Consider the following 21,228-nt stretch of genomic DNA (forward strand, 5'->3'; position numbering starts at 1 on the left):
CAGTCGGCTACCTGATGACAGACTGACACCTGAGTCTGACACTATTACAAAAGTCAGGCGAAATGAAGGATGGATAGCTCTCTCAAAGTCTGTAAAACAGAGGAATGGCTTCATTTTTGCAAGCAGACAGAGATGAAAGAAACTGCATTAATCTGTGTGTCAAACATACTGTACTTCATACTGTCAAAAATCACTGCTAGGTTCTTCACAAAGGGTTTTTTATACATTTATAAAGGGCCAAAGTCATAGTGGTCACAGGGACCAAACACAATGACCTCTGTGTTCTGTGCATTTAAGTTAAGAAAGTTGAAAGCCGTCCATGCCTTGACATCCTCCAAACAATCTAGCAAACCCTTCAGAGGACTCACAGATTTACGTTTCAGTGGTAGGTAAATCTGTGGGTCATCAACAATGGAATGAGATGCTAAATAAGATATGAGGCTTGTGACAGTTATTAGACACAATCTTAGAGAAACACTTTAAGCCATTTTCTAACCCACTTCTCTTAAATGCTGAAGTCTTGATTGAGTGTTTGAAGTGTATTTTAGTGTAACCACATTTATATGGTGTTTATCAAATAAGCATTCATTTAGAGACCACTTTGTTTTATATATATATATATATATATATATATATATATATATATGGATGATCTGATATCCTCGTGTTGGTGTTGTTCCCAGACCATCATGAAAATGTTGTTCCAGGTTCAACATTGCAAGTGACCAATCACATTGTTGTGACGTTATTCTTTTGCGCGCCAAGCCATTCGTGCATTTATGAAATTCCAATGTTGCAAGGACAATATCAATTCTGCTTACTGTTTATTAAAGGGTTAGGGTCAGGGTCCGTTGATCGGCGGACAGAGGCGGTTTCTCGCAGCTTAAGTACAGTTTTTTGTTTTACGCCGGTTTTTCCTGAAGTCGCAAAAGTATGACGTCACAACATTCTGATTGGTCACTTGCAATGTTGATCCTGGAACAACATTTAGTATGATGATCTGGGAACAACACCAACACGAGGATATCAGATCGTGCATATATATATATACACTTCAAGGACTTTAAATACCTCACCTCTACAGTCAATTTAGATCACCAATTACACTAAAATAAATGTCTTTGGACTGTGAGAGGAAACCAGAGTACCAGGAAAAGCCCTGAACCGTAAGAAAATGCAGTTCAGACATTAACACCCTGGGTTCAAATCGGGACCCTTCTCGCTGTGAGGTGACAGTGCTAGCCACTTCTACAGTGTGCTGCACGTAAATACAGTGAGGCTACAGTTTCTTGTTAGCAGATATGCTGACAGTTCAGTGGGTTATGAACATAATTAAAGTTAACTTGTATTTCTGCTGCTGACATGAGCTTAAATGGTGGACGAAGGAACATCCTGAAGTCTTTTTGGCATTTAAACCTTCTCTAGTATCCAACAGAGCTCAGCTTGTAAAGGGCTAGTTGGGGCGATCGTGGCTCAAGAGTTGGGAGTTCGCCTTGTAATCGGAAGGTTGCCGGTTCGAGCCCCGGCTTGGACAGTCTCGGTCGTTGTGTCCTTGGGCAAGACACTTCACCCGTTGCCTACTGGTGGTGGTCAGAGGGCCCGGTGGCGCCAGTGTCCGGCAGCCTCGCCTCTGTCAGTGCGCCCCAGGGTGGCTGTGGCTACATTGTAGCTTGCCATCACCAGTGTGTGAATGTGTGTGTGAATGGGTGGATGACAGGTTGTGTAAAGCGCTTTGGGGTCCTTAGGGACTAGAAAAGCGCTATACAAATACAGGCCATTTACCATTTAGTTCATCAAATGCCAGAAATTAAAAGGTCCTCCAAGTGTTTTTGTTGTCGTGGAGATTTCTAATTGTTAAATGTTCCTTAAATCCTTTCATTAAAAAAAGAATAAAAATCTTTTTTCCATTTCAAATATACACAAAAGAATACAGAAAAATTACATTACATCAATCCACAAAAAGTCTATATTGTGTCATCTCAATAGTTTGTTCCTGTTACAAAAATATTTCAGTCCTCACCCTGTCATCGATACATGATTTTGATTCATTCTTTCATTTCTCTCAACACCGTTTCTGCTGAAATCTTATCTTGTGAATTGCGTTGGTGGTTCCAGTTTGTACCACCTCTTTGTAATGGCTTTCTTACAAGCTACTAACAGGATTTTAAACAAATAACTGTTTTCTCCTGATACAGTATTTCCTTCCATATTACGTAAATACGACAGGGTACATGGCCTTTTTATATCATAACCCTGAAATTTGGCAACTACCAAATAAACAGTCTATGGAAAAAAAAATGCCTGAGCAAAGTCAAAAGACATGAGAATGGTTTACATTTCCTGTTCCATGTGGTCTCCAACATGCCTGTGTTGGAGACAAAGATTTCCTCATTTAGGGGGAACCAAAAAGTCTTATCAAATCCAGTCTTCTCCAGTAAGACTTTGAATTTCGCTTCCTTGTGCATACTTCTGAGTTTTGCCACTAAGCCTCATAATCTTTGTCAGACCAGCAGATTACAGGTCGAATTTGTGCTGCATGGAAATATTTCATCATGTTTGGCAGTGCCATGCCTCCATGTTTGCTCACCTTCATAGTTTGAAATGTTATTCTTGGCCTGTTGCCATTTCATGTAAGTTTTATCCATGTTTTTAAAAGGCTTAGGTACCTTCATGGGTCCCCTTAAAAAATGCCTCTATTTTTGAGCCAAAATGCAGTGAAAGGAAAATTCACCTTTCCGTATTATTCTTAATGTCTTCAGTCACTTTGATATGGTTTGCTTCGTGTAATTCATGGACGTCAAACTCATTTTACATTATGGGCCATTTACAGCTCATTTTGATCATTTTATATTAAGTAGGCTGGACCAGTGAAACTTGCTTTTCTGTTTTTGTAAAAAGAAATAGTAACAGAAAACAGTAATAGAAAATACCTTGCTTGTTATTTACATTTAATTGTGGCACCAGTGTTTAGAAAACAGTGCAGCTTTGGTGAATCACTTGTAAAACTAACCATACCTGCCATATTAGTCTTTGCTGGTCCAATTCTGGCCCATGTGCCTTATGTTTGATACCCACAATATAGTTTATCGTTCTTCTTGTTAAAGTAACTTGTAATTTCATTTTTTGCACTCAATTTTCATATATATATATTTTATAACTGTGTAATTTTGAATACAATATAGTTCAATGCTCAAATAAGTGTTTTAGCCAGACTCCGCAAATTTCTATATCCAGAAAAGAATACAGAGCTAAAGCCGATTAATTAATATTGGAAGACATCTGTCTAGATGATCTAAATAGCAACTTACATCATCAGCCACCCCCAACCTGTACCACTTTAAGATCGTTATTCTGCCATATTGTGTCAATGTTTTTATAAAAATTGCAAAAAGTGTTGTTGTTAAGCAAAAGTCTGTGTTGTCTGGTGTACAGGTAGGTGCAGTTGTACACTCTGTCTCTCATTTATTTTTAACCCATTGATCCAGATCCAGATTTCTTAAGTACCTGGTATAGTTAACATTAACAAATGCGTTTTCAGCCTCGAGAGTTATTGAGGCCGCACTGATACAGTTATGTTTAATATATTCAGTGATACGCAGGATGGTTCTTATGTTATCTTGGGTTTAATTGTCCCTTAATAAAGCCTATTTGATCTTTAATTGATAATGTCTTTCATAAGGTGTTCATATCCTTGAGGTATACACTTTATATACATCTACTACAAGCCAGTTGGAACACCTGGTTCTGAACACCACAAAGACAAAAGGTGATCATGGTCTTTCAGAAAAACAGAGCTGACCCACCTTACCACTGGGTCTTTAGTGAAGAGACGGGTCACTAAATGATGACTGTGTGGAGAGAGTTCAGGGTTTCGCATCCCTGGGCACCATGATGTCTATCGACATCTCCTGGATTGTAAACACAGCTACCATCATCAGTGCAGACGCTGCTGTGCCTTCCTGTCTGAGAAACCTGCAGGACACCGGACCTCAAGGCCTGGAGTTCGACACCCCTGGTGCAGAAGGTCATTAGCTGCCCTCTATTAATACATTAATACATCCTGCTGCCTCAGTAGAGCTGAGGCAATCACAAGAGACTCCACCCTTCTTCCATCTCACCTGTGTGACCTGCTGCCCTCAGGGAGACGCTACAGGTCAATTCAAACCAGGATTAACAAACCCGGCAACAGTTTGCTTCTGCCAGCCATCAATGCTGACCACGTCCCTGCCTCACCCGAACTCACACATCAGCACCCCTACCACACATATAAATATCACATACACACTGCAACACACAATCACAAATAAACATCACCACCACCGCACAAGACGTTACCATTGCACATCTGTATAAACCTTGTACATTTGGAAAGTTGGTATTTTTAGATTTGTTTTTACTGTTAGTTGTTGTGCTTCTAATTTCATTTAACACTGGATGCTTAATGACAATAAAAAGCTTGCTGGTAGATGGTTAGTTGTGTGTGTGTGTGTGTGTGTGTGGATTGGATGGGTTGTTTTTGACATCTGGTAAAAATTCTATGTCAACAGCACTTACATGAATATATTTACTTAGAAAACTGGTGAGGAGTTGAATATGCATTTTACCCCCTTTTTTATTGCTAAGCAAGTAAAATTGACAGATATTTTGCAGATAGAAACTTACACAGCTTATTTTCGCTAAAACATCAGTTGCTCCCTCATTGGGTGTGAGTTTCAACTGATGAAACTACAGTGGGGCAAAAAAGTATTTAGTCAACCACCGATTGTGCAAGTTCCCCCACCTAAAATGATGACAGAGGTCAGTAATTTGCACCAGAGGTACACTTCAACTGTGAGAGACAGAATGTGAAAAAAAATCCATGAATCCACATGGTAGGATTTGTAAAGAATTTATTGGTAAATCAGGGTGGAAAATAAGTATTTGGTCAATAACAAAAATACAACTCAATACTTTGTAACATAACCTTTGTTGGCAATAACAGAGGTCAAACGTTTACTATAGGTCTTTACCAGGTTTGCACACACAGTAGCTGGTATTTTAGCCCATTCCTCCATGCAGATCTTCTCGAGAGCAGTGATGTTTTGGGGCTGTCGCCGAGCAACACGGACTTTCAACTCCCGCCACAGATTTTCTATGGGGTTGAGGTCTGGAGACTGGCTAGGCCACTCCAGGACTTTCAAATGCTTCTTACGGAGCCACTCCTTTGTTGCCCGGGCGGTGTGTTTTGGATCATTGTCATGTTGGAAGACCCAGCCTCGTTTCATCTTCAAAGTTCTCACTGATGGAAGGAGGTTTTGGCTCAAAATCTCACGATACATGGCCCCATTCATTCTGTCCTTAACACGGATCAGTCGTCCTGTCCCCTTGGCAGAAAAACAGCCCCATAGCATGATGTTTCCACCCCCATGCTTCACAGTAGGTATGGTGTTCTTGGGATGCAACTCAGTATTCTTCTTCCTCCAAACACGACGAGTTGAGTTTATACCAAAAAGTTCTACTTTGGTTTCATCTGACCACATGACATTCTCCCAATCCTCTGCTGTATCATCCATGTGCTCTCTGGCAAACTTCAGACGGGCCTGGACATGCACTGGCTTCAGCAGCGGAACACGTCTGGCACTGCGGGATTTGATTCCCTGCCGTTGTAGTGTGTTACTGATGGTGACCTTTGTTACTTTGGTCCCAGCTCTCTGCAGGTCATTCACCAGGTCCCCCCGTGTGGTTCTGGGATCTTTGCTCACCGTTCTCATGATCATTTTGACCCCACGGGATGAGATCTTGCGTGGAGCCCCAGATCGAGGGAGATTATCAGTGGTCTTGTATGTCTTCCATTTTCTGATGATTGCTCCCACAGTTGATTTTTTTCACACCAAGCTGCTTGCCTATTGTAGATTCACTCTTCGCAGTCTGGTGCAGGTCTACAATACTTTTCCTGGTGTCCTTCGAAAGCTCTCTGGTCTTGGCCATGGCGGAGTTTGGAGTCTGACTGTTTGAGGCTGTGGACAGGTGTCTTTTATACAGATGATGAGTTCAAACAGGTGCCATTCATACAGGTAACGAGTGGGGGACAGAAAAGCTTCTTACAGAAGACGTTACAGGTCTGTGAGAGCCAGAGATTTTCCTTGTTTGAGGTGACCAAATACTTATTTTCCACCCTAATTTACGAATAAATTCTTTACAAATCCTACCATGTGGATTCATGGATTTTTTTTCACATTCTGTCTCTCACAGTTGAAGTGTACCTCTGGTGCAAATTACTGACCTCTGTCATCATTTTAGGTGGGGGAACTTGCACAATCGGTGGCTGACTAAATACTTTTTTGCCCCACTGTAACTGAAAATTGTTTATTTTCTTACTACTTGAGGGGGGAAATGGCAGTATGTGGCTCTGATTAATGTTGGCAGCGTTCAGCCTCTGGTTAAATTGAACAGCTTTGCAAAGCAGTGAAACATAGATATAAATTCTGAGACCTTTGACAGGCTTTATGTTTATTTGAAATTGATTTAAATAGTCATTACCTTTATGACTCCCTGTAAACAGGCCCTTCTAATTGAAGCCAGTTATTTCCATAAATGTAAGGGAAAAATGAGTGGTGCTTGATGTTTGCATTTGTTTTTATCTCAGCAAGGCAAACAAACATCGAAACGTGTATTTTATCACACTATACCTTAGCTTACCGATATACTTAAAACAGATCAGGACTGCTGGTCAGCTTTTCTTGGTGGCTTTCCTATGGCCTTTTACCACAAACCCTGGGGCCTTTACACCAGCATGGCATTATATGAACAGTGCTTTCCTCCATATATGGTAAACACCAGCAAAAGTAGTAGCTTGTAAATGAGGTCTGTAATCTGAAGCCTTTTTTATTTCACTGGCAGACCCCTATGCTCTCAATAAGCATCCTGTCATTATGGTTATGCTACCCACATTTAGTGTTGTCCATCTCTTCTTTTGTGCCGTTATTTTCACTTTACTTTTTCAGAATTACAATATTAAGAAATGTTTTGTTATTGGTTTCTCTCAGGTTGCATGATTCATTACAAACAGCTTGAAATGAAGTGAAAGTGTGTCAAGAACAAAATATTTTAGAAACATATGTCACTCTGTCACTGGCAATACTACAGTCCCAATCAAGACCACTTGAAAAATGGCAAAAAAAATCATATTTTGCATGTTTGGATTTTACCAAGGTTCCAAGTAGAACTTCAGCATGCAACGAGAAGAAATGGGAGTGAGACAAAACATTTTTTGAGCATGCAATTTACTGAAAACTGAAACGGGACCACATTCCTTGTTGCCATTTTTCAAGTGGTCTTAAACTTTTGATCGGCACTGTATTTTCACACACTTTGATACCAAGTTACAGGGAACGAGAAAAGAAAGGAGAACATAGAGTCAAAGACCCAACTAAAGCTACTGGAGAAATTTAGTGACATACACCAGTGCTGTATAAACACATGGAAAGTAAAGAGTGGAGTGGAGAAGTGCTCATTGCATCATGGGAAGTCCCGCCGAAGCTTGAGCCTATCGCAGCATAACAGACGACTGGACCAGGGTGAACTGGGATCAGTAAAGTTTGAAGTCTAATTTTGAAAGTAGTTAGTGTCTATCTCCTGAAATCAAACTGGTATAATGGTTCCAGAGGAGGGGGATTGGCTCCCAGTTTACTTGTAGGAACTGTAAGAACCACAGTTCACTGCCTGCAGTCTGAGAGTGAAGTACTTTGTTTAGATGCTTTGGTCCTACGAGATCTTTAAGCTATATAACAAAGCCTGATTATTCAAGTATTCAGATTACAGAGCATATAGTGTGCTCAACTCCAAAACCCCAAAGAGTATAAAGGCCAGTCTTAAGGAATATAAAAAAAGGCTGAAGGCTTTTCAGGGAGTTTTTAGAGCACCAAGAGTACAATACTAATGCATTACAATAGTCCAGTCTTGCAGGGATGAGGGAACATATGGGACGTTTCTAATTATTATCATTTTGATTAGGTGAAAGAAAGCGGTGCTACATATTTGTTGAAAAAATACTCTGCAGGACACACCCTGGTCAAAAATTACTGAACGATTCCTCCCACTGTTACTGGAGGCCCAGACCATGTTGTTGATGATTAGTAAAGATTTTCAAGCAAACGCTTCCCTTTTACATTACGGAGTATTCATGTGTAAACTATTAGGGTGAAAAATGAATGTTGCATTTTGTAATATGGCTGTAACGTGACAAAATATGGAACAACTGAAGTGCTTTAAGTTTACTGTCAGAGGCCATAAGATCATATGTAACATTCACTGGTGTTGTGCTGTGATCCACTCTAAATAGTGACTGAAACTTTGTTAAATCATTCCGGCGCAAATTACTGTCTAGTTGTGTTACAACAACTATTAGGAAAACCTTTGAAATAAAAGGGTTAGAAATCAGCTTATAATTGGTTAACACGTCTAGATCAAATAAGCAATGGTTTAATTACAGCCACCATAAAAGCCTGTGGCATGTAGCCAGTTAACAGGGATAACCGACCATATTTAAATTTGAAACATTAGTTAATGGTAAGACATTTTTAATGACTTGGAGAAAATAATGAGGTTAGTTCAGAGAGAGTGTAGCTACAGTATACTTAATGATATTTCTGTGGGAAGACCGTGATTAGTAAAAAATTATTACTTTTTTTGGCAAGAATTTAAGTTAGACATTAGGGCTGCTTGATTATGGCAAAAATGATAATCACGATTATTTTCACTGAAAGTGAGATCTCGATTATTTGACGATATTTATTTAACAATAACTAGGTATTGAATAATGACTTTAAAGATTGTCAAAAAAATAATATAAAATAGTGTGCAAATACTGATAACAGTGCAAATGTTTGCAATATAAACATAAATGAAAAATGTAACACTGTAGCAAAGTTTACACACTGTCTACTTGATCCACGTCTGACTCCGTGAACCCATAATGTTTCCACACCACTGAAGTTTTTTTTACCTCTTTTCAACCAACGGCAGTCACTCTCCTCTCCAAATAACTTCTGCTTAGCTTTCCAAGCTTCCCTCGGGTCCTCTTAATCAGCGGTCCCCCATCCCCGGGCCTCAGACCCGTACCGGTCCGTGAGTCGTTTGGTACCGGGCCGCGAGAGTTGAGGCTCAGGTGTGAAATGTATAGTTTTCAGGGTTTTTATCGGTTTTCAGCGTTATTTTGTTATCGTTTTTGTTGTTAACTCAGTTTTCCTGGGTCTTTTCACGTGTGTTATGAGTAAATCTTCTTTTTTTCGGTACCGGTACTAGTTTTATTTTGTTGTATTTATCCGCGACACCTTAAAGGCCGGTCCATGAAAATGTTGTCGGGCATAAACCGGTCCTTGGCGCAAAAAAGGTTGGAGACTGCTGCTCTTAATTGTTGTGACACGTATTCGAAATGCAGAGAGGTGCGCTCGATTTGCCACACGGAGCAGCACGAGAGTAAAGCACGAGGGAGGGGCTAATAATCGGCTCAGTCATTTTTAATGATCGTTGAAAGCCCAGATCGTAATCGTCATTAAAATTCGATTACTTGAGCAGCCCTATAAGACATTAAAGATTTTTTTTGTCACCTGACTGTGCTGATCATCTTCTCTTTGATGGTTTTCCTCAGATGGTCAGGTGATTCCACTGGTGGAGTTGTCAGCAAAACAGGTCGCCTTTCACATCCCATTTGAAGTGGTAGAGAAGGTCTATCCTCCTGTCCCAGAACAGCTCCAGCTTCGCATTGCCTACTGGAGCTTCCCTGAGAATGAAGAGGACATCAGGTGAGGATTTGTTTTTTAAACCCTTTATTCGCCTTAGATAAAAACCATAAATGCATTAATTCCTCTTAATTGGGAAATTTCAAATATTACTTTGTTACGGAGACTGTTGGACCAAGGCTGTGGGGAAAAAGCATGCTGCATCAAAAAGAAAAGAAATGAAATGAGAAATGAACATTCATCAATGTATTCACATGTAATATAGTATAGTAATAGTTTCTATTTCTATATTGTATCACTAACCATTAAGTTAGGAGTATATTCTGTTAAACCCAGATGAAATCAAAGATTGTGTCACATGTAACAGTTGGGGTTTCTGTTTGTTTATTCATAAAAACACAAACATGAAATATAAAAAAAAAAAGATGCAACGTGCCCAAACCTTTGCACATAAGTGTAGATATATTCAGCCTTCTCTCTCTCTCCATTACTGGTTGTTGGTTACTGGTGGACAGTAACAAATTTTCTTAGTGTGCCCACCACTACAACGGATTTGAAATCCAAAAAGGGGTCAACCTTGGGTTTAAAAATATTGCATTTAACATTTAGGTAAAGTAAAATAGATAACTGCAAAATTAATCCAGAAAATTCAATCTCCTGTTTTTTGTTTCCTGTTTGTTTCCAAACAGGAAACAAAACTATTTTTGCACAGAAAAAAGTATTGAAATAAACAAAATCGAGACTGGATGAAAGGAAAGGCGTCCATGGCTGTCTGGTTGACTGATGTTTATTGGCAATGTGACTGCTAATAAAAGTAACAGGATGATTTTTTTTTTAAACTATCTAGGCTATGCTGACTTTGACTCTGCTTTGACTCTTTGACTTTGGTTTCATACTGCTGCAGATTATATTCCTGCCTTGCTAATGGGAGTCCAGATGAATTCCAGCGTGGAGAACAACTCTATAGGATCAGAGCTGTCAAAGACCCTTTGCAAATTGGTAAGTAGAGTAATCCTTTACATAAGAATGAGTACTCTTATGGAAAACATTTCTCTGGTGTTCTAACTTTGGTATATCACACTATATTCTTCTACAATCACCAAGCTTAGAATAACACCATGTGCAGGTTACAGTAAATCATGTGATTCAAAGGTACTCCATTTACCTCCATTATTTCTACAAGTCTGCTATTAGTATAATCCTGTTTTCAGAATGCTGGGTATGTGTAATATCTAAACCCAATTTCCAACTTTTAACTGCAAATCTTCCAAATACCACATTAAATGGTGACATTTTGGTTTGTTTGTTTTGTTGTTTTTCACCTATATAGGGCCTTTTAAGTTGTTTCTCTACAAAGCCATTTGCTGTGCACACGCATCCAACTTTTAATGACAAATACTTTTGATATGTATTATGCAGAGTGGGTTAAGGTGCTGGTCGGCTAACGGTGGTTAGCACTGTTGCCTCAAAACAAGAAGGTCCTGAGTTCAATTGCAGCATCAGGCCAGGGTCTTTCTGTGTGGAGTTTGCATGCTCTCCCATGCTTGCGTGGGTTCTCTCTGGGTACTCCGGCTTGCTCCCACAGTCCAAAGACATGCAGTTAGTGGGGATACGTTAATTGGAAACACTAAATTGCCCATAGGTGTGAATGCTATATGACTGAGGCACCTTCTCCTTTATTACTAGTAGGACTTTGTACAAATGTGTTGTGTGATGACATGGATTAGAAAATGGAAAAACCTCAAACAATGCCTGCGTTTTGTTTTTTTTGTGGGAGAGAATATTTTGGTCTGGAATTTAATCATTGTAAGATTGCAAACCTTTTGCACAAAAGAGCTATATTAAATAAAAGACTAAGCAATATCAAAACCAAAACCATTCTGTCGGACACTAAAATATAATTTCCAATCAAAGAAATGCACTTGCTTCCATTTCAAACTCATTGTTGTCTTTGCTGATTTTGTTTTTTTCTGTTTTCATTTACAAGGCTTTCATCTCAGTGCTACAGTAGTCTCCACTCAGTCCAGTCAGTCTAAAGGAGCCTACAACGTGGCGGTCATGTTTGATCGCTGTCGCATCACCTCCTGCAGCTGTACCTGTGGTGCAGGAGCCAAGTGGTGTGCCCATGTGGTGGCACTCTGTCTCTTCAGGATCCACAATGTAAGTTTTTGTTAATATTCAGGTATTTAAAGGGTAAACCACTAACTTTGTGGTTGGAACACATACTGAATTCATGTGCATGCGTAAAGCAGCAGATCTGTAGTTTGAATCCTGACACTACACTGTCTCTGTCTCTCTGTATTTCCTGTCTTTCTCTTTGTTTTTCCTTAAAAAAAAAGAAGAAAATATAAAGGAATTCTTGTGAAATGATGGTAGGAAAAAATTAAACAAGATGAATACACTTAGCTTTTTGATGATGGACATATCCTGGAAAACCTCTCGTCTTAAAAGACCAGTCATCTCAAAAAATATTCCTCCGCATGTCATCTGTTTACTTGAAAACAGTGATCCATTCTGCCGTTCCAGGGACTTTGTTGTTTTTTGATTATGATCATTTTTTTGTGGGTTTGTGTTTCTAATTGTCATTTTACCTGCCCAGGAACTTCTGATGGAAATATATAAGTGTTTGTGATAACGGACCATTAGTCTTTCACATTACTGATTTGAAAGAATTTGCCCACTTTTCTTTGCAGTTGTTTTAATTCAGCCGCAAAGGAAGATTTTCATCTTACTGTGTAAACCAAATGAGTTTGAATTTCAGGGCGTGACCTGATGGCTGAATATTCTCCTTCAGGAAGGATGCAAATACACCACCATTTAGCTTCTTGGGACGGCTACTGACTAAAGGACCTATTAATGCAATGCCATTCCTCTGTATTTTCCTACATTTGATCTGTTTACTTCTTTCTGTTTACAATCCCCCTTAAAAATACCTAAACAAATATGGTGTGTGTGTGTCTGTGTGTGCGTAGGCATCAGCAGTGTGTCTTAGGGCTCCAGTTTCTGAGTCTTTGTCCAGACTGCAGAGAGACCAGCTTCAAAAGTTTGCCCAGTACCTCATCAGTGAGCTGCCTCAGCAGGTATCTTAAGCTATTTATGATCTCTATAAACCAAATGATTAAAGAAAATGCATTCATTCAGTTATTTCTCTCCAGATCCTGCCTACAGCCCAGCGACTCCTGGATGAGTTGCTGTCCTCACAGTCCACTGCCATCAACACTGTGTGTGGAGCTCCAGGTTCAGTATCAGATTGCTAAACAAACAGCATTTGAAAAATCTGAGGCTGCATCACATAAACTTTGTGATGTCTTTAAGTTTCTTGAAGACATTTCGCCTCTCATCCGAGAAGCTTCTTCAGTTCTAAGAGCAATTGGTTGGGAGAAGCCAGAAGGGAAAAAAGAAGGAACATACACATGTAAAGAAAGCTCTTAAAAAGCTGTCTTAGAAAGCTCTGGGGTTATCCTAATTGAGCTTTCATCAAATCAGTAAAGATGCACAGAAAAGAAGATCAGACACCAACTAGGGAGGATCAGAAGGACAAACGGAACAACATTGTCATCCCTTATGGAGCAGGTTTATCAGAGAAACTCAGAAAAGACTTTTCCAAACACGACATCCCAAAATAGAATAGAATAGAATTCAACACAACATTCAAAATACTTCAGACCCAGCCACACAGGAGCCACCTTGACAGGACAAGACTCGGCTGTCCATCTGCATCTAAAGGACATCGCTCTTTAGAGGATGCCAATGTCAATTTTTGGACAGAGAAGACAGATGGTTTGAAAGAGTAGCCATCACATCTCGGGTCATTTGGTCTCAGTAAGTCACAGGATAGGGTAGGACAAGGTCTCACACCCAAAACCTTGGCTGATTGTGAACCACACCTGTTTTTCATACCTTGGCTCATGTGATTAGGCAGAGGAAAAATAGGGGGTCCACAACATTCTTAGGGACACTCCCAATACGGTTTAAAAATCTGTGACTCTCCACCAATTGGTCTTAGAAGTGAAAAAAGCTTCTCAGATGAGAGGTGAAACATTTTCAAGAAACTTAAAGAAGTCCAGACGCTTTTCTTTCCAAGCTCCTTAGACTATTCTTGGAGAAATGAAAGCATTTCTATAAAATCACTACTGTTCCACATTTTCTTTTCATGGGGGACTCTGATGCCTTTTAATTGTTAATGGAAAAGCAAAGCCTTCTGTAGTTTATTGTGTAGAGTAGATGTTTTTTCTTAAGATTCAATTATTTCTGCACAATTTATTTTTGTAGATCCAACAGCAGGCCCTTCAGCATCGGACCAGAGCACCTGGTATTTGGATGAGTCAACCCTCAGTGACAACATCAAAAAGACTCTACACAAGTTCTGTGGGCCTTCACCTGTTGTTTTCAGGTAGGCGTGATTTGTCACACATGATTACCCTTCATCTTATGCATATGACGTAGTGTTGACGAGAAAGTGCTACAGTAAATCTTTCACTGGATATAGTTTGTTTTTTAGTAAATGTACCTCAGCGTTACTTTGCCTAAACCAGTACTATTTGTGTTATCCTCAGTGATGTGAACTCCATGTACCTGTCATCCACCGAGCCACCAGCAGCTGCTGAATGGGCATGTCTGTTGCGACCTCTGAGGGGTAGAGAGCCAGAAGGCATCTGGAACCTTCTGTCCATTGTCAGGGAGATGTTTAAGAGGCGAGACAGCAATGCTGCCCCGCTGCTGGAGATTCTCACTGAACAGTGCCTCACCTACGAACAGGTATGTTGGCCATTACTCTGAGATGACTTCCAAAAGATGAGAGTAACCCAGTACAAAGAAGAAAAGATTTAGACATGGGACCCTTACTTTTAATGTACTGTTAAAGGGGAAAGAAATGTCTGTGAAGCCTTTGCAGTTTTCCTATTTTAAAAAAAAAAGCCCTCAAAGTAGGACAAGACTACAAAAAACCCAACTGAATTGTAAATATCATGTTTTCATTAGGTTATAGCTTGATGGCAACATACTGCTCCAGAGAAGGCAGTTCAAAGATGCCTTTCCTTGCTTTAGAAATTAGGAAAAACCACATTCTCTTCAAGTATGACTATGTAGTAAGAGTTGGAGCACTAGGCTGTCCTGTGTCCAGCCAAACATTTGGCACATTATGAAACAAAAAAATAACACAAAAGAGGCCCAATGCCTCTAAAATCTGTATTTGGCAATGATGGAAAAAATCACTCAAAACCATAGCAGCTGATCTCCTCTGTGCCTAAATGCGTACACGGGTTGTTAAAGGAGGAGCTGATGCAGCATGGGTAGCCTGTATCCTGGTTTATCTACAATGCATATGACTTAAATTCATAATTGGCACTTTAACAAAAAAAGGTGCTGTTCCTGAGTTCATCATCTGATACGCTGCATATATCCTATGCATAAAGGACAGGATATGAATTTTCACAGCACCCAACATTCTTTGGAAACAGGGATGTATATTTCATACATTTGGTATGAAATCATTATGTACATATTACACTGATTCTCACACACACACTTGTCTGTGTCTATTCAGATCATTAGCTGGTGGTATAGCGTTCGCACATCAGCGTCACACAGCAGTGCTAGTGGTCATACTGGCCGGAGCAACGGACAGTCAGAAGTAGCCGCTCATGCCTGTGCAAGCATGTGTGATGAGATGGTGGTTCTTTGGAGGCTGGCAGTGCTCGACCCCACTATGAGCCCCTGCAGGTCAGACCACAGACACCGTGCTACATACTGGTCATGGATTGGTTCACCTGTCACAGAATTTTAGTCATGAAGTATAAATTCTATTATTAAAAAATAGCCTCTGCTAGCACATTTATCACTAATTGTGTGTAACTACATATTTAGGGTGCCAGTGAATATGAAGTAGCAATTCATGTTAAATATAAAGACTATGGACATTCTCTTCTAGGCGTTTGGAACTGGCCGGTCAGCTGAGGCAGTGGCACCTGAAAGTTATAGAGATAGTGAAGCGGGGACAGCATCGCAAGTCCCTGGATAAACTGTTTCAAGGCTTTAAACCTGCTGTGGAGTCCTGCTATTTCAACTGGGAGGTGGCCTACCCATTGGATGGCATTACCTACTGCAGTGCAGATAAGAAGAGTGCCACGTTCTGCTGGTCCAGGGCAATGCTGCACCAGAGAGGAATCAAGTCGCCTGCAGGAGGTGGTGTTGACTCTTCTGAATCAGGGGCCAGAGCTGAAGGCGGACCGGCAGGAGAGTATAAAGGCAGGGCAAGTAGTAACTCCACACAACAGGAGGTAGCAGTGCGACCTAAGGAGACCATTCTGACCAAGAGGAAGGGACTGTCAGTGAGTGGAGGTGGAGGGATGCTTGTTCGACTGGGAGGGAGTGTCTCACTATCCCTGGAAGATGGAGGAGGAAAGTGCATGTACAAAGGCCCGGGTTCCTCCTCTGGAGGAAAGTTGAAACTGACTCAGGGAGGTGGGAAGGGGGCAACAGGAGGAGGACCTGGCGGTGGTGGAGGATTAGGAAGTAGTAAGCATACAAGTGCCAAACGCAGAACTAGTAGTGAAGATAGCTCCTTGGAGCCAGACTTGGCTGAGCTCAGTCTGGATGACGGCTGCAATCTGGCTTTGGGGGCTGAGGCTAGTAACACTTTCGAGTTTCTCCCACCACCACCAGAGATGTTGCCCTCTCCAAGTCCACTGCTCCGAGATTCACGGAAGTGCAACAGTGGAGGGAGCAAGATTTTTGAAACAAAGCATAGCAGCCGTGACTCTGCAGCAATTGCTGCTGCAGAGCCTGCTCCACCTTGTTTCCCTTTGAAAGAGAATGGAGTGATAGTTGTGGGCATGCCCAGCACAGCAGAAAAGGAAGCCGAGGTGGAGCCAGCACTTAACATAGATGAAGATGTAGATTCAGCTGGTAGTAACCAGCCTTTAGTTTCAGCAGTTACAGTGAGATCAGGCACCCCTCAAACATCTGCTAAGCCAGTGCTAGGCTGCAAAGAGTTGGTGTCTGCTGCAGCAGTAGCAGGAAGTGGAGCAGTAGTGGTAGGTGGAGCAGCTCGTGAAGGAGCTGAAGCTGTACGTGCAGCTGCTGAAGGAGAAGCTGTGGGTGAAGATGACTACCAGGCATACTATCTGAGTGCTGCTTCAGAAGAGGGTGTAGACAGACAGCTAGCTGACAACCATCAGGAGGAGGAGCCAGACATCTTTGCAGGGATCAAACCACTGGAGCAGGAGGGACGCATGGAGGTAAGTGCAAAGACCCAGTTTTAACCATAGAAACCCAACAACAAAAGAAAAGCAGTTCACTTGGAAAGTAAGAGCATGAAATAAACATTAGATACAAGGATGCGCAAAATTACATCATTGTCTACCAGTACAGTAAAAGTTACGCTTTGTAGACTTTCTTAAATTAACGAAATATCTAAACTTCAGAGGTTAGAAATTCATGACTATAAGTAAGCTAGCCTGTCCAAACACTGTCCAATAAAGTCAAAAATAGTTTTTAAGATAAACTGACATACTGTAAAAAGTTAGCTTTTTTTAATGAAAGCATCTTACAATTAGAGAAAAGAATATGATTTTTTTTCTGCACTCATGTAGGTTTGTTGAACATCAGAGGTTAATAAACGTTTCATCTGCTGATCCTTTGCCATTTTAAAAAGTAGGGCCCAGTGTGTTGTGGTTACATTGTTCAGTCACAAAGGATTTAAAGATTAAACACTTGGACTTCATCGATAAGTTTGCGTTTGGAAGAAATTGATAATGTCTGCTAAGATATTATGTATATTGGCATACGCAAACAGTTGTAAAAAAGTTTGTGTATCCCCCGAAGTTACCAAGATAAACATACACCACTTAACTAACACAAAAACAGTTGTACTTTTTACGCCTTTGTTAGACATTAGGCACTTATGCACCCCCATACCATCAGAGTTCTAGCTGAACTGAAAGCAACCACTAATAACAAGATCGGTGCTCGCCCTCCTTTTAAGCCTGGAACATCCATGTTTTCCAGAATGAATTTAAAACAATTTTTCAAATCACCCTTGTCCCTTACACCATGATTTTGCTAGATTGATCAATTCTTTTGATGATATTATATATTGTGGATGCTGAGGTAATAGTACATCAGGCAACACTGATATCATAATATCAAGTAAGAATTTTATGTTGATATCATAGGTGTATCTACTAAAAATCTAGCACGCAATTGAATCTCATTGATGTCAAGGTCAAAGGTCATGTTTCCTGAAAATCTTGTGAATGCAATAACTTAGGGTGTTATCTAGGATTTTGAAATTGATACCATAGGTATGTCTGCTAGGAGGCTGAGGGTTACCACTGGATGCACCAGTATCTTTGCAGATTAGTGACCCTCTGCCTGTCTTTGCTTTGGAGACATTCTAATAATAATAATAATAATAATAATGGATTGCCCAAGGACACAACGACCGAGACTGTCCGAGCCGGGGCTCGAACCAGCAACGTTCCGATTACAAGACGAACTGCCAACTCTTGAGCCACGGTTGCCCCACGATAGTAGTTGCAAAATGTTCCTCTAGCCTTCTAGCCATGTTGGCTGCCCCAAGTTTTTGTGATATGTTGTTGCCATCAAAATTTTTTAACATAAATACATAACTTCTTTGGCTCTCGGAGGAGGCAGACGCACTTTTTCTCCTCTCCCTTATCTTCCCTGCTTATGTCCTTGTCTAGTCTCGTGGTTTTTTTGTATTTTCCCTGGAACACTCTCTCACAATCTGTTCTCTAAAACCTAAAAGAGGAATTATGGATTGGATCAACTGGTCCCTAAATGCAATTGACACCCCTTTCTCAACGAGAAGTCTGAGCTCGGGTGAGCCTGAGTGCTGAAGATATCTACCTATTCGGAACCATGATAACAGGGTTCTGGCTGATCGGAGCTGGCCTGGCCCTGACTTATCGAAGAATTAAGAAAGCGGAACCGGCTGTTCAAACCCCCACAAGGCTGCCCGCTGGGATTGGAACGATGGGAGAGGCGTGAGTTTCTCAAAATGGGCTCGTTGAGTGCAGCACAGATAAGATCTTGGAGAGGCTACGGCTGCTGTGAATACTCAGAATAAGATCTCTGACTGCAGACTGGATACATCTTGGAAGGGCTCGCTCGGAATAACATCTCTGGGCGCAAATTGGATGACATCTCGGGGAGGCACACTGCCGTGAATTCTCAGAAATTGGCTCCTTGAGCACAAGAAATGGCAATATCACAGAACGCAAGTATGGCGAAGCTCGTGGCTCTCCAACGGGAGATTGAGAGACCAGTGTTGGACTGTAGAACTGCTTTGAAATTCATATGAGCTGTTCGCACTAAAGTAAAAATACCATCACTTCATGCGGATACCCTCTTGGCGCCAGCTGCAAGGTCAGAGCTGAACAAAACACCCTGATAACGACTGTGTTTAGTCTGTTCCTTCCCATTCCATGCAAGGCCACCTGAGTTGGCTGGAAGACTGTTTACTTAGCCTAGCAGGGCGAAAGACACTGTCTCAGCTGAACTATGGACATGCACACACATACATATACTGATACTGATGAGCACTCACCGACGCATCACCCTCCCTACCCCGGATCCAACGCCACCTCCAACGCTTACCTCCCCACTGATGTGAGTAGAGCAGTGGCGAGAGGACACATCCCTGAAGTGCTCCTGTGTTGAGCACCTCAGGGATGTGTCCTCTCGCCACTGCTCTACTCCCTCTACACTTCAGACTGTGTGGCCACCCATGGCTCCAACACCATTGTGAAGTTTGCTGACGACACAGTGGTGCTGGGTGCCGTCTCCAACAACGATGAGGCGGCCTACATGGACGAAGTGAAGAATCTGGCATCATGGTGCCAGGACAACCACCTCCAGCTGAACGTCGGCGAGACCAAGGAGCTGGTGGTGGACTTCAGAAGGGGTCAGCACAGAGACTACAAGCCCATTATCATCAATGGAGCTCCAGTGGAGAGGGTGCAGTCCTTCAAGTACCTTGGTGTCCAGATCTCCTCAGACCTGACATGGGCTGCCCACATTCAGGTCCAGACCAAAAAGGCTAGGCAGCACCTGTATCACCTACGACAACTGAGGAAGTTCAGGGTCTCTCCAGAGATCCTCAGGATTTTCTATACAGGCGCTGTGGAGAGCATCCTCACACAGAACATGACATCGTGGTTTGGGAACAGCTGTGTGAAGGACCAAAAAGCTCTCCAGAGAGTGATCTGTACAGCAGAATGCTGCTGCAGGATTGCTCTCCCCCCGCTTCAGGACACCTACACCAGGAGATGCCGGACTAGAGCAGCGCAGATACTGAAGGACCCGTCCCATCCTGGCAACAAACTGTTCCAACTTCTGCAATCTGGTAGAAGGTTCCGCATCATCCGGGCAAGGACGGAGAGACTCAAGAGGAGCTTCTATCCCCAAGCCATCCGGGCCCTAAACACACACACCCGCCCTCCCACATCATCTATACTTGACTGAGACAGGACTCTCTTCCAGACACTAAACCAAGGAACAATGTACATTTCAAATTCCTTTAATTTTAAATATGTTTATATTGTCTATTCTGTAAAATAGTCAGATGTCTATTCTTATTAATGTACAGAATTCACCTGCTTACTGCTACTAATGCACATTCACCCAGTGTGTGTGTGTATGTGTGTGTGTGTGTGTGTGTGTGTGTGTGTGTGTATATATATGTATATATGCATGTATATACGTATGTATATATGTGTGTGTATATATATTTGTGTGTATATATATATACATATGTGTGTGTGTATGTATGTATGTATGTATGTGTATATATATATATATATATATATATATATATATATATATATATATATATATATATATATATATATATATATATATATATATATATATATATATATATATATATACATACACACACACACACACATATATATATATATATATATATATATATATATATATATATATATATATATATATATATATATATATATATATGTATATATATATATATATATATATGTATATATATATATATATATATATATGTATATATATATATATATATGTATATATATGTATATATATATATATATGTATATATATATATATATATATATATATATATATATATGTGTATGTATGTGTGTGTGTGTGTGTGTGTATGTGTATATATATATATATATATATATATATCTATCTTGCGCCCTGGCTAGAGGGCAAGATCAAAGTAGCACGGAGGGAGGTTAGCCAACTAACGGAGTTGCAGAAAGGTGCGACAAATAAGGTGCCTAAGAAATACAGCAAGCTGTCCATACCTGAGGCCTTGGAAACTGCCAAGCGAAGACTCACAGCCTTGGCCAGCCGCTTGAGGAGGTACACCAGAGAGATAGAAGGCAGGAGAATAAACCAGCTGTTCTCCACAGAACCAGCAAAGGTGTACTCTCAGTGGCAAGGGAACAATAAGAGAACAGCACCACCAAGGCTGGAGACGGCGCAATAC

The 21,228-nt window shown here is 40.9% G+C and overlaps 1 protein-coding gene across 2 annotated transcripts in view; it reads left to right on the plus strand.

Annotated features, from left to right (window-relative positions):
- Window positions 1-21,228, plus strand: part of zswim8 (zinc finger, SWIM-type containing 8) — a 70,121-nt gene that overhangs the window by 3,232 nt on the left and 45,661 nt on the right. For both annotated transcript variants that reach the window (XM_085442610.1, XM_085442609.1), the window contains 9 exons: window positions 9,629-9,782; window positions 10,624-10,718; window positions 11,707-11,879; window positions 12,692-12,799; window positions 12,875-12,956; window positions 13,992-14,112; window positions 14,276-14,477; window positions 15,265-15,440; window positions 15,649-16,957. In XM_085442610.1, the coding sequence (XP_085298736.1) occupies window positions 9,629-9,782; window positions 10,624-10,718; window positions 11,707-11,879; window positions 12,692-12,799; window positions 12,875-12,956; window positions 13,992-14,112; window positions 14,276-14,477; window positions 15,265-15,440; window positions 15,649-16,957 (2,420 nt within the window). The remainder of the gene's footprint in view (window positions 1-9,628; window positions 9,783-10,623; window positions 10,719-11,706; window positions 11,880-12,691; window positions 12,800-12,874; window positions 12,957-13,991; window positions 14,113-14,275; window positions 14,478-15,264; window positions 15,441-15,648; window positions 16,958-21,228) is intronic.

Source organism: Copadichromis virginalis, linkage group LG19 (genome assembly GCF_057382275.1).
Source record: "Copadichromis virginalis isolate Kocher_CV1m ecotype Utaka linkage group LG19, C_Virginalis_male_GT1.1, whole genome shotgun sequence".
Classification (NCBI taxonomy): Eukaryota; Metazoa; Chordata; class Actinopteri; order Cichliformes; family Cichlidae; genus Copadichromis; species Copadichromis virginalis.